At 40.1% G+C, this 14,150-nt stretch overlaps 1 protein-coding gene across 5 annotated transcripts in view; it reads left to right on the top strand.

Annotated features, from left to right (window-relative positions):
- Positions 1 to 12,666: 12,666 nt before the first annotated feature.
- ylpm1 (YLP motif containing 1) overlaps positions 12,667 to 14,150 on the top strand; it is a 29,784-nt gene continuing 28,300 nt past the window's right edge. For all 5 annotated transcript variants that reach the window (XM_031870253.1, XM_031870252.1, XM_031870251.1 and 2 more), the window contains exon 1: positions 12,667 to 13,613. In XM_031870253.1, coding sequence (XP_031726113.1) covers positions 13,008 to 13,613 — 606 coding nt within the window. In that variant the 5' untranslated portion in view covers positions 12,667 to 13,007. The remainder of the gene's footprint in view (positions 13,614 to 14,150) is intronic.

Here is a 14,150-nt window from a genome sequence, read left to right as displayed (position 1 = left end):
ACCATCAACCTTGTGATTAAAGCCCCCCCCCCGCTCGAGCCCTGTAGCTCGTGATGATTGCCTCCGTGGATAACCTCAACAACACTGTATCCTTGAGTTTATAAAGCGGTTTGAGCATCAGTATTATAAACTCTTGATAGACGTGAGGATACGGAATAAGAAAGCTTTAGCTTTTAGCTTTTAACAAGTAGATGAAATTGCAGGTTAGGATGTTTTTACCCTGCAATGATGCTGACACTTTACAATGTAACAACATATGTATTTTAATGGAATTTCCCCCTAACATAAAGAAAAATATGCAGTGTTTTAACATTACAGTAGATGCAAGAAAAAAAATGACATCTGCAGTTAGACACTCACCTCCAAAAAAACTGTTTTTTTAGGTTAGTTATCAAATGTCTATATACTGTAAAAGTTGAATAAACATTAAAAGGTCTTGTCTTTCCCATCGATAATAAGTAATTCTATCCAAAGTAGAACAGACTGTTAGTTCATGTAATATAAAGTAATTTGCAGTAATGTCACTTTTCACCCCTTTAGATCGATTTTTTGTTCTATTTGATGGATAACATCAAAATAATAGCGAATGTTAATAACTTCATTTCACTAGTATTGCAGTAGAGCCTTGGCATATGAAATGTACAGTCAAACGGTGCCTAGCATGACCGATCGTGAATTTGTGCATCTGTCTGTGTGCACTTGTACATTTAGCAAGGGGGTGCCTTGGGGTGTAACGGCATCCTCCTGTCCCGACTGTCAGTTGGTTAGCTGTCTACACAATGTCCCGTTTGACCTTGCGTTGGCTACAACACTGGCTGAATGCACATCTGACACACTCCCTTCCTTTGTGGTGCAATCCTGTGGAAGTCATTTCATTTACTGGGCTTTCAACTTCAGCCAATATGGGGGATGGGGGAGTAAGTCTGTGTTTAATCAGCCTGCCACAAACCATTCCCTTAAACAAAATCAACTATGATGTCCAGCGAAAAGATCTCTCAACAGAAGATTGAATTAAACAAATAAATGGGCTTTTTCATTTTTTATGTATTCTCTTGGCACGGCTACGCCCGCCACTCCATATTATTGCTGGAAATAACAACTGTGTATTAACTTGTGGATTGTTTTGCACAGTACGTCAGCAACCCCAGTATGTTAGTGTGGTGGATGTAAAGGTGTCACCCACGGACACTTTAGGATTGCTGAGAAATAACTGCAAGGAGAATAAAACACGTAATCACTTGTCTCATGAACTTCTCATCGTTGCAGCTCTTTGCTCGTGGGATTGCAGGTGTTTTTTTCCTCTGCTTTCAGTCATGTAGGAGGAATAAGGGCATGGCCCCACTGTCCTCAGAGTGACTTTCCATCTTGTCAACCGTGTTTTATTCTCCTTAAATCGTCACCAGTCGTCGGGCCAGCCTGTGCTTAAGAAAGGGCATTGACACTGTCACACTGCGGTCTGTTAATCAGGCAACCTTGTCGGCTTCCTCTTTCAGGAAATCTATGATCACACTGTTAGTGCAACCTTCACCACTACCGTACACTCACGCTCCTTTCCTTCGCCTCACGTGAGGATTATTCAGCAGCGGGAAGGTGAGAGTCCACTGAGAATAGGCTGTAAAGTGTCAGTCATGGTTACCCAGAGAGGTGTTGTCTTAGACAATGTAACCAGGTGAAAGTGAGTGAAGGAGATAGGAAACCATCAATATGCTCCCTGTGTAAATTGAAGAAGGTCATGATTTATGGCTCCCGGCTGCAGCGTATATACATGCTGAATCTACTCTTTTTTTTTGTTTTTCCCTCACTCTGTCGCCTGGCTCAAGGACAGGTAAGGGTGCCTTTCTCCACAGCTCGTCCCCGCCACCATGCAGTCTGTGGCTCTCTATGGACAGCCCTGAGAAAAGCCATTGTTCTTCAAAATGAATTGAGCGCCATCTATAGGCAGCCACGGTGACTGTGTGTCGGTACCTCTGCTGTCCAGAGAGAGAGAGAGAGAGAGCAGGAAAGAAGCAGATATACGCATTAACATACTGCACATTACTACCTGTGATACACATGACTCTTTGGGTTGTTCATCCCCTCATCAGTCACGTCCGTCTTTCCCTCTCCTTTCACTTGGGGACTCAGACAGAGAGGGGACAGCTGTGGGTTTTCTGAGGCCTCACAACAGCTGCAAACCCCGCATGGCATTGCATCTGTTCAAGTATCGCAGCATTATGGCTTGTATCTCAACTAAAGCAAGTTACATTGCAGTTCATAGTGGGGTTCTTTCTGGCTTCACCCTATTAACCAGTGAGCAGATGGAAATTATATGGTGGGGTGTTAGGCCTGAAAATGGACTTGCAAGCATCTTGCTGTCTCAAGCACGCAGCTTAAAATGGGACAATTTAAATAGGGTCACATGAGAGAAATCAGGACTTGGTTGTAAATTCATTCGAGGCGGCACAATGAATACCATCAAGTCTTCTCTGAATCTTAAAGTTTATTATTTATTGGGATGATTTATTATGTCTGGGCGCCTCTGACGTTGTTACTTTGCCTTTGGAGGGAGCCAGACGTAACGAATGGAGCTCTCATTAGCATTTGACCTCCACATTATGCTTTGTTTACCTGCCTCTCCTCACCTCTATATCTCCTCAGACAAAATCAGGGCTTTCACAGAGTTTGACACAGTTTTGTTACTGGGCGTTAAAGGTAAGTACCACATTTGCATTGCAAGATTTCTCAAACAACTTGAGCATGCAGAAACAAGGGGGTGGGGGGGGTGCTCTGCTCCTCTGGGACGTAGCCACTCCCAGACTCTGTCGCCGAGGCTCTGGAGCCCTGACAGCTGCTGAAATCCCCAGAGATGATCGAAAGAAGTATGAACTAAAGTTACAGTAAAGAGTCACAGGCTCATGTATGGATAGGAAGTTTTTCACTACTAATTGCTTATGGCAAAAAATGTCACGAATGACATATACAATGTAAAATGGACTTTAGTTGTGTGTATGTTCATGTTTGCAAACAGGTTAGCTTTTCTTCACCAATGACAGTGGTGATCACACATTACGGTTGCAGAGATATTTAAAGAAATTGCATTAATGGAATTTTAGTCTATGTAAATATTTGTCATGTCTGATGTTGATTCTTACAGAATAACCTTACCAGAAAAAGAAAAACACTTGATATGAGCTACAAGTAACATAAAATCAAATGGAAAAAAAGAAATGTAGCTGAAAAACATCTGTATGAAAGATAAAGAAAAACATCATTACAATTGTAATTATATGCTCTGTGCAATATTACCATTTCCACGTTTCATGGGTAAGCAGGTCATGCATATAGTACGTGTAAAGAAAATCATAGGCAACAAGTAATGCTGAACACCCACAAAAATACACACACCCTCACACACACACACACACACACACGATATTAACAGGCCGCGGGGTGTGGCAGGTAGCTGTGTGTGTGCTGTGTTTAATTGCGCAACGAGAAACTGTTCTCTAATTTATTTCTCGCCTGTCCGTACAAGAGTGATCATGAAAACCCATTCATTTCACAGAACACAATTTTCATATTTAATGAGCATGACTCCAATACAATTACAGTAATTAGTCAAATCTCACTCACGGCCAATGGAGCTCACCACCATTATTAGTGGATCTTATTAATGATGTTGCACATGTGGTGCTCATAGGGTAATTGAGGGCATGTGTGGGTATGGGAACAGGGGTACTGGGGATTGGAAAGCAGTGGTGGTGGCAGTCTGTTTTTTTTGTCTATACCGGGCCTTATGTTACATGGAGGTCTGCTTAACTTTGAGATGTTTTAACATGGTGGCAGGCAGTGCTATTGATTTGAAAACATGGTCAACTATAGTTTTGCCTTAAATAGGATAACTATACATACATTTAATTCACTGACACATTAGGTTGTTGTTTCATCAGCTGACCTGAAAGTGTGTATTTTACAAGCTGCTTTAAATAATTGCATATCAGTTCACAGCATCACTGCCGTGCACCGGACCCAGGAGGATCACAGTAAGGAAGACAAAAGGGAGACACTGGAAAAAGAAGCCCATTTACTGTGAGTGATGATACCGCAGTGTCTGACATTTTGGAGGTTTTCTCCAGCTTCTCTTTCCAGACTGACCCTTATTAAACCTATAGAGCTGCGTCGTATCTGCAACCAGAGTATGCAGCAGGAAGTCACACTTCTCCCCCCTGATATGGAAGAATTCACTGTGGGCATACTTTTCTTTGAGTTGGTTTGTGCAGCTATGATGACAAGATTTTATAACGTGGACTTTGTGATACTATATTTAGAAATGTGATACATGATGCTAACATCTTTCAGAGAGGTAAACAAAAGGGAACATACCAAACTTTATAAACACATCATAGTCAAAATGACATCTTATGTTTTTTTGATGGGCTTTGAACCAGTTAGTGTCATGACTTCATGGCCTCTTATCCAGTTAAGGTCAGCGTCACCGCTAAGTTAATGAGTGTAACGCAGAAAAACCTCTATTAACACAACATAATTAGTGGAACATGGTGGAATTAGACAGCAGCAAAGACAGTGCTCCGGTCTTTTTATAATTAAACACGGGGAAAAGACAACAATTAATCCAAATCTTAAAACCCCAGTCTCATTGAAGTCAGAGAGGACATGCATTGTTTTTGAGAAAGCTCTTGAGACGAAGCTGCTGTTGTGTGAAGTTTGAATTACAGTTCAAAGACAAGAGCTGAAAGTGAGGGAGGTCATGACAACAATGTGACACATTCATGGAGGCCAGAAGACTCACACACACAGCAACTTAGCAGAAGGTGCCATGTTTGTTATAGAGACCTGAATGACATCTATTGTAAATTTCACAGCACTATTTCTGCCTTTGGTGATCAGGAGGAAACATGAGGGCTTGGATCTTATGCGTTTACTTGGAACAAATTTTCTGCACAGATTAGTATTCCATATGGCGGCCTATTGGTGCCACCGTGACAATAAGCAAACACAAAAACTGCATCTATTCTTGTTTAACAAAAAAAGAAGACATGTTGGTATGTTGTCAATTTCAGAACCCATCGTCTATCAGTCTGAAGACGGGTACGCCCCTAGGGGCTAGGGGTTATATTTCTGGGGTTCTGGTGTAGACAGCGGATATCCCGGCCAAGACTTCCTTTTCCGTGCGCTGCTCATTGTTTGCAGTGTCATTGGCAACTTGAGATGCAAGACTGGAGTTTGAGTAGCGAGACGACGTCTATGACCGCATTGTTTCACAAGTAGCTGCAGATTACAAGCTAATTTTAAACCAATACAAATCTAAAAGTTGTTGGGTTCCCAGAAAGGTCAAATTTTGGCCTATGCGTTGGTGAGCATTTAGCAGCTAAGGAGACGGATATTTCCCTCAGCAGTTGGTAGCGACCAAAAACAAAAAAAAAAGCTAAAAGGGAGTTAATATTACACTTATAATCGCCAAGTGGCAAGACACACAAGTGCAAATTAATGGTGTTGCATTCGCCATATCATAGCTTCATGAGGCAATAATATGTCAGTGTTATGACAGCTTGTTGTGCTGCCCTCAAGAGGCAAAAGAAAAAGGATGACATATTTAAATAATGTAGTATAATATAATATAGCACTGACTTTACATTCTGAGTGATCCGTTCTCCTGAAAGTGTTTCATTTGTTTGTGGAAATGATGTCTACTCACACGGCCTTGCTCAGGATTCAGGACTCAGTATCAGTGCTAACAGTGACGGGTTGTTGGGATGCATCTCAGTCTGAACCAACCGATTATTCTCGCCGCAGCATACTGGAGGGCAGGCCTTATTAGTGATGTGCTAATGTGACATTAATTGCTTTTACTTTTTCACTCCATTAAGAGGCTGCTATCTGTTTCAGGAGCCCGGCCAGATGGTTTATCGGCTCTCTCCTCTGGCAGCGGTGTTGCTAATGGACTGGAGCGCTGAGCAGTAAAATAACGACAGCAACAGGCGACCACGAGAAAATGCTCATAAATGAACGGCAAGTGTGGGTATACAGAGCACCTGTGAGCGGGACAACTGATTAGAAAACTGTTTGCCTTAACTGATTTGGAGGGTACAAATGAAACCTCTGACCTCAAATGCATCAAGTTTGTTTGTTTAGAGTATTTTTAAGCTTTTGTTGAAGAACAGTGACAAGTCTTCATTCAAAATATTGGCAGCCATTGACTATATGCTGAAAATAAGGCAGCCGCATTGAGCAGTAAAGCCAAGAGCAGGGTCAAATGCTAAATAAGAAGAAACTGGCACTACAGACGCCCAGGGGAATCCTCCTCCTCTGTGTCCTTATTCTCCTCCTTCTCCGTCCTTACTCTTCCATCCACCACCCCTCCACCTCTCCCTACCTCAATGCCAGACCCCCGTGACCTAGGCCGAGATCAATAGCACAGTTTAAAGAGGATGGACTGTGTAAACAGAGACGATAGATCCTGCCGATGAGGATGCCTTGACCACTGATGGCCTCTGACTGGTGCGGTAGCATTTGATCAAGTCTAACATTGATGGTTGTCAATACATCTGGCAACAGAGAGGTTTGGACCCTGTCAGCGGGACATCAGGATAGGGAAATGTATAGGGGTTTGGTCCAAAGATGAGTGGTCAGTTGAGGATGAACGGGGCCATTAGGGACCTGGAGTTGCAGGCAGTTATTGGCAAATGGGCATCCAATAACAGCATCCTGTGAGTGTCCAGTGTGCAGATTCACCTTGTCCAGTCCAGAGTGGCTTAAGCACACATGCATCCTGTTAATACGCTTATTAATGTTAAGAAGAGTTGACATGAATCACAACTGTTGCAACAGTTTGATTGATTCATCAATGGAAAATAACTCAATAAATATTTTGTGATTTATCAAGCAAAATTGCGAAATAGTCTTTAGTTTTAGTTTCTCAACTATGAAGATTTACCGCTTTTTTATGTTTCATATCATTATTAATTAAATATCGTACATTTTTTTTCTCAAGGGAAGAAGGGAATAAAGAAACATTTTATTAAATAATTTGCCATCAGATTATAAAAAGTAAAATTGGTGAGAAGAATTTTATTTGTGAATTCCAGTTTAGATGCAGATTATTAGTTTTAATGGGTGTATAAATTAGTATCACGTAATTGTTAAGTGATTGCAGAAATCAGTCTGCAATGTGTGCTCACAGTTCACGTAGAATAAATTAGCTGTTTCCATTTTTCACAATAATATTATGTAGGCTATCAGGTTGGAATTCCCCAAATAAAACCTGGATGGCATGCATTTTCAAAAGTGATTTATTATAAATAAAACATGACACTTATATGGTTGCAGCAGAACATTTTGTGTGCAAATTAATTTGATGCATATGAAAAAAAATGTATTGTTATACATTACATTATTATATATGTTATACATTACATTACTCCTGTACTGTTAACAAAAAGCTAAATTCTTCTAATATTTGCTTCTGCAGTCTAATTTAATCTTTTAAAAAAGCTCCCAACAAGTTACAAATGTGAATGTCTTTGTCCAAACCTTGCACCTACATTACCCACAATGCAACTTGAACTCTAACTAATGCAGCGGGTGAGAAGCGGTCTATAGAGCTATGTTGAGCTCACTTCTTTCTTTTTTCTCATTTTCAAACTTGTAGTCTTCAGCCCCAACCAACGCTGACTCAAGTGGCATCATTTTGTTAAAATCAACAAATTCTAAGCAGTTGATGTGTAAAATTGATGGAGTTCCCCTTTTGTTTCACTGATAAGAATTCCCTTCATATGAAGGAATAGGCTGACTATAATATAATTGTGTAAAAGGAACGCTGACCCAATACGTTGATTGACTGGGTTAAGTCGGTGTAATCCATTCCTGCAGCATAACTATGAGCAAGATTTATATGTTTTTTGAACGTGGAAACCAACCTATCTTACACTTTTGTATCCACCACATGAGCAGATATCATCTCGCCATCGAAGTGAATATTTCTTAAGTGAAAACAAAAACATTACTCACCTACATTTACACGTGCATATCAAACCTTATACTTTGTAAATGCAGAGTGTGCTAGTCATAATTCTGCTTATCTCACATGTGTGACAGCTCACATTTTAGTATATAAACCAGCCCATTACTGCCTGTAAGTTATATGCAACAACACAATCTGTTGAACCTGGAGCCAGCCAGCTGCTCATATTAAACAGCCCACTTCCCTTTACGACACAGAGCAAATAGTCATAAATGCTCTTATCTGCCTCTTGAATAGTGTGGATGTTACAATCAGATTCATGGTGGCATAAACTATTACATTTCATCTGTATCATATCTAACAATCACTTCTTTCTCATGAGCATCGTTTATAACTGCCGGACAGCTTGTTGCGTAATGAAATTCAAAGCAGTCTATCGGCTTGAGGGATCTCGGGCTCTGTTTACTTATATCTACATATATTTATGTGGATTTCGTTTTTCCACAACAGGCAAACGGGCATGATGAATGTATGGCTGCGGTCCCACTGGGACATCTGGCTCCCTGCAGAACTGATCTGTGGTCAGGCAACTTCCAGCTTTCTGTTTTGTTACAGTGGAGCCTCTTCATCATGTCAACATGTTGTACTGACAAATACATTCTCAATCTTTTCTTCACAGTGATGTGAGGACGATATTATTGCACCAATGTCAAAATATAGTAATATGTGGCAAATACATTAGTTTGAATCACAATTTACTGAAAGACAAGTATATGAATTATATCAACAGCAAGCCTCTACAGCATATTTCACAAATATTTCAGTCAACGGGGAAATTTCAACAACAGCTATATGGTCAGATGTCAGGAAACGGTTTATCACTCAGGTATGTTTGCATGCTGTGAAAGACACCGCAGCATTCTTCAGAATGAAATGTGAGAGAAATTTTCAGACCTCTGCTTTGTATACTCCCCCTTAATTTGAAGCACTTTGATTAATCAATTAATATTCCTTTCTCAAGGTCTTTTTTATAAACCTCATCATTAATAAAAGCAGACATTCAATTAGCAGCCAAATCTTGATTGCCAATTTTGTCATAACAGTCTCCCTTTCTATGCTTTTTTTCTCCTGGTATGTTATAGTTGGGAGTATCATGGTGTGTGTGTGTATAGGAAGAATTAACTAATTTCATTAATCTAATTGTCATCGCTTTCAACCATCCCACTAATAAGTACAAATTAATATGATTAATCAATTTGACGACATAAACTCATTCAATTACAGTTTTTCAAAGGCAAGTGGGTGTGTTGGGGTGATAGGGAGGAGCGGCGAGTGAAGGGAGGTGGGCCGCTGAGCAGCTTGCTCTGTGAGGAACCCAGCCCACAAAATTGAAGGGAAGTCAGGCAATTAGTCATTGTGAATGATAAATACGTGGTGATGAATTGTGGCGGGCAGATAACTGCAGTCTTTGATTCAGTTAAATTTGGTCCCAAGTAGAAAAACAGCGAGACTATATGGACCACAGATTATTGACTGTTTTAGTATTTAGGACTAGACTGTGTCCATCTTATTTTACCCCAAAACTCTATTTACAATAGATAACAACTGAGCAACTTTCATAAGATTAGGTTTTCACATTTTCTTCCCTTATTTGCTGAGTCACCATTAGTGTTAGACACTAACTTTTCCCTAAAAACCACAGGCTGCACAATATACATTAAACTGTAAGAAAAAATGTAAACAGTGTTGTTAATCTGGATTTGAAGGTTTATTTGTCTTTGATAGGAGTGGAGAAATGCTGTCAATGTACTATGTGCTGCATGCAGTGTATTATACTGTGTTGTTTTGTAGTACTAATGGCCATCCCAGATCATCTTGGACATATTGTCATTTTATATTGTGATATCATATGTAACTTTATATATTTCTTTCTATAAAAAACAGTTTATAGGTAAAATAACAAGACAGGAATGTCTGTTTCTGTCTAATCCACTATATTTAATACCTAAAAAAATAAAGATACTTATCAAATTTATGCAAAAATCCTTTAAATATTCCTGTAAAGAATCACGTAAAGCATTTGTGCTCATTGCTAAATTTCCCACAATGTTCAAATGCAACCAGAGAAAAGAATAGACACAACACTACGGAAAAATCTCAGCTGCACAAATTCATATTGTCATAAAGCCCAATCCTACGTTCGATGTAATCGGCCATTTTGACATTTCACTGTAGAAAAGCTGTTTCTTATAACAATAACAATAACTCCACTCCTTTCAACCATCCCAGTAAGCTGTGACAGTGTGACAGCATGCACAAGACCAGGAGAGTGAAATCAGCCATCATCATCACTTTGTTATTTAAGCTTGTTTTTATAGTGACTTGTCCATTATAAAGAGGTATGTTGGTTATGTTCTCAGCCACAATGTTGCATTATGTCGAAAAACACACATTTAAATGCAGAATCTGAGAACTACATGTCTGACACAACATACATGAGCAGCTTTTCCAAGGTCATGGATTAAAATGATTTTCTCTTTGTGTTCCTCACTGTAGTTGTTCTAATTCATATTAGCCTCATAACTAAGATTCAAATAGTATGAACAGCTAACGAGTCTTGGATTTACTTGGAGCGGCTGCTTAGATGTGATTTGTATATTTCAGATCTACTGTGCTGCGAGGAAGATGTGCTGGCGCAGCAGTTTGGGGTGATGCCCTTTAATACGCTCTATCTTATCAGCCGAGCGTCACCCCTATTCAAACCAGTGTCTGATTGAGCAGTGTGATGTTGTTTGGGTCTTACATTGGGAATAGTTTATAGAGGCACTGTTCTTAATTTGTGAAGTGGGGTATTATAGAGGAGACAATTAGACTGGGGTTCGATTGGCGTATAGAGGCTTGGATGCTGACAGTCAAGAGAAGGCTTTCAAATGTCATACCAATTAATCTATCCAGCCATCAAACAATATTCTGGAAACAAAGTCAGGGGGGGCGATCAATCCGCATCACTTTTCTCCTCACCGGGTTATGGGAAAATTGATTTGTCAAACAAAGCATTTTGGAAGCAGTGCATGGACTTGTTTGGGATCCATTAGCTTCCATTGAGCATTTTGTTTAACATAGGATTTTCATCACAGAGAAAATGCAGTGTCCTCAATACTGTGAGCTACAACTTTACGATTTCTGATTTCTTTGTTCTTGCTTCGAAAGCCTCAGAAAGTGCTGATGTAGATTGAAAAAGGGCCAAGTTCTAAAGCATTCAAGAAACGCTTAAAAAGGTTTTGTTATTAATACAACACACAAATGACCAGTACAACAATCAGTTGCCTTCCTTCCAAAAAGCACGAGGCATTAGTCCCCAGTATCATGTTATTGTAGCCCACAGTGGGCTATCCTGCCATCCTATAAAGCGTGGCTGTCCTAAGCTGTATCATGAATTCCCTGTGCAGTGTATTGTTCTAAGGCAGAACTGTATCACATTGTGCCCGTCATGCTGTTTTAGAGGGGAGAGAGCTTCCTCTATGGGATTTCTCCCAGCCCCATCCCCTGATAATGTGTCTCTCCCTAAAGGCTAGGCCTCCGTGACCTTGTCTTATTCATCGAGGGCGTCTTAAGCGAAAGAACTGAATCCTGAATGGGCCATTTCCCCTCTTTTAACACCCCTTTAATGTCATCAGTGAAATATGAAGTCATTAGGCGATATTAAAACACTGCTGACAAACTAATTAACGGGAGACATTAAACAGGACGGGCTTGATTAATCCGCTTTAACGATTCTTTTTAAGTGGTTCTGGTCAAAATTAATACAGATTTACTGGTGATCTTAAGAAAAAAATACTCTTATGTGTATCAGACCTCAAGGGCAGCCTAAAGTCACTGGTCTTTTACCCCCCACTGCTCTCACTCCCACCCCACTCTCTCTGTTGCTAAACACAGTCTGAACTCACACAGTTGGTCTGTGACAACAAACTGCTGTAGATCGTATTGACATGCATGCTGCAGGCCTAATCCGTAAAAAATATGTCAGGCTACATTTCATTTATTGTTTCATGTAGAATATATTGTAAGCAGAGTAGTTGTATGTAATTTTGTTGTTTATGTAAATCATGTTGTGTTATTTCAATCAGGCGCCTGATAAATTTGCATGAACATGAGATCTTTTTAGAGCTGAAAATTAGTTGGAATGGATCAATTATATCATTTATATTATCACTTTTGTGGATATGAGGCAAAGACCTATACTAAGTTTTATTTATTTATTTTTTTTTTTTACAGACAAAGGTTCCTAGTTGAGTAGAAATATCTTTGTGCATGTCTCCCTCTTGTGGTGAAAGCTCAGATCCACGGTCAGCTGCTCAAAATCATATATTTGCAGTGGCCGCCTTAAAACCTAGCCTTAAAAGTATCCAGAGTACGCTAATTACCTCTTTACATATTTTGACATACAGTTTGTGTATGTGTGTATAATAACAAAAATGATAACAATGACAATATACAAACAATAACAACACTAATATTTATTGTTGCTATTATTAATATAATTGTTATTATTTATATATTATATATATATATATATATATATATATATTTATTGTTATATATATATATATATATATATATATATCCTAGAAAAACTGTATTTGTGAATAAAACATTTTCACCACAACCGGAACTGGTCGCCTTATGACTAGTGACGTATTTCCGTCATCATTGAGTGCATTGCGCTGTAGCATCAGCAACACAAGTTCAACGATATCACCGTCTCGAAACGTTTTTGTAGCTTTATTTTCACAACACTAGTTCTCTTTAGACACCCGTGGGTTAGACGTGCACGTTTCTTTATCTGACGGATAACCGTTTCCTGCTTCAGAGTTGGTGTTTATACTCTTTGTTTCATGCGGCCTGGCACCGTTGGGCAATGACAATGTAACGTTAGCTATATGTTAAATACAAGGTAGGTTAACGTTAGCTGTTAGCTGCTAGCTACTCAGGCCAGGCTGTATTTAAGCACAAAGGCCGTGGACACAGCCTCGCTTTTTTTTAAACAATGTATCCTTCCTGGGGGAATTATGGGGCACCCCAGTCGCAAAACTTTGGAGGCTCTGGAGCTGGGCCCCACAGGCCGCCTCCTAGTGGCGGACACGCCGCCCCGGCACCGGGGTTCGGCGGCTTCGACGCCTCATCCGGCGGCTCGATGTTCTCCAGTCTGCAGGAGCAACACCGACAGCAGATGCAGCAGCTGCAGATGCTGCACCAGAAACAGCTCCAGTCTGTGTTACACCACGGCAATAGTACTAATGCGTACGGTGGTGGAGGTAGCGGCGGTGGAGGTGGACAGTCGGGTGGATATCCGGGATCAACATGGCATTCAGAAGGAGCAGGACATGCAGACAGCGGTGCTGCGGCTCAGTCGTACTTTCAAAAAGACGAGACTTCTTCTCAGCCGACCAGAGGTCCACCTGCTCCTCAGACGGGTCACCCACCGCCTCCTCCCCCTCCAACGCAACCGCACCCCAACGATCCCCAATCTGTTCCTCCTCCTCCAGAGCCCCCCTCATCCAAACCACCAGAGAACACAAGTGCTCCCAAAGCCCAAGAGGCCAACACGAAAGATGTATCCACCAAAGAAGAAGACAATTCCTCAATTTTGCAGGTATTGTATCCGTTTGTGCTCTGTGATAGTCAGCTGTTATACATTTTATATATAAATATTGATTGGATTTTGGACACGTTTTGGTATTGCTGATCAAAGACTGATCTGTTGTGCTGTGATGGACAGTAATGCAAGAAACTGTCCAAAATCTTGGATGTCATACATATGCACACCCTTAGATTACACTAATTATTACTTAGTAATAACATTCAGGTAATTTACAAATTTTATCTTTAAGAATTAAAACAATGTAGAACATAAATACATACAAAACAAACTACCCTAAGTAATGTTAATCAGAAATAAATGTTGACCCATTTGGTTGACTGTATTTTTTCGTTATGTTTTCAGAAAAGTTAACTATGACCAGGTAAAAGAACATTTAATCACTGGTATGTTTAAGGTACAGTTCAAGGATTTACTTTAAAATAAATGTGAAGCCACTGTTTGTTGCAGGCCACTGACATAACATTGTTAACTGTAATCCTATTATCGTGTCACATTGAGCTAGAAATGGCCAGGTATTACAAGGAAAGC

The sequence above is a fragment of the Anarrhichthys ocellatus genome, unplaced genomic scaffold (genome assembly GCF_004355925.1).
Source record: "Anarrhichthys ocellatus isolate YVR2014 unplaced genomic scaffold, GSC_Weel_1.0 scaffold52, whole genome shotgun sequence".
In the NCBI taxonomy this organism is placed as follows: Eukaryota; Metazoa; Chordata; class Actinopteri; order Perciformes; family Anarhichadidae; genus Anarrhichthys; species Anarrhichthys ocellatus.
Note: the sequence above shows the minus strand (reverse complement) of the source record. Positions and strands in the feature narration are given on the sequence as shown.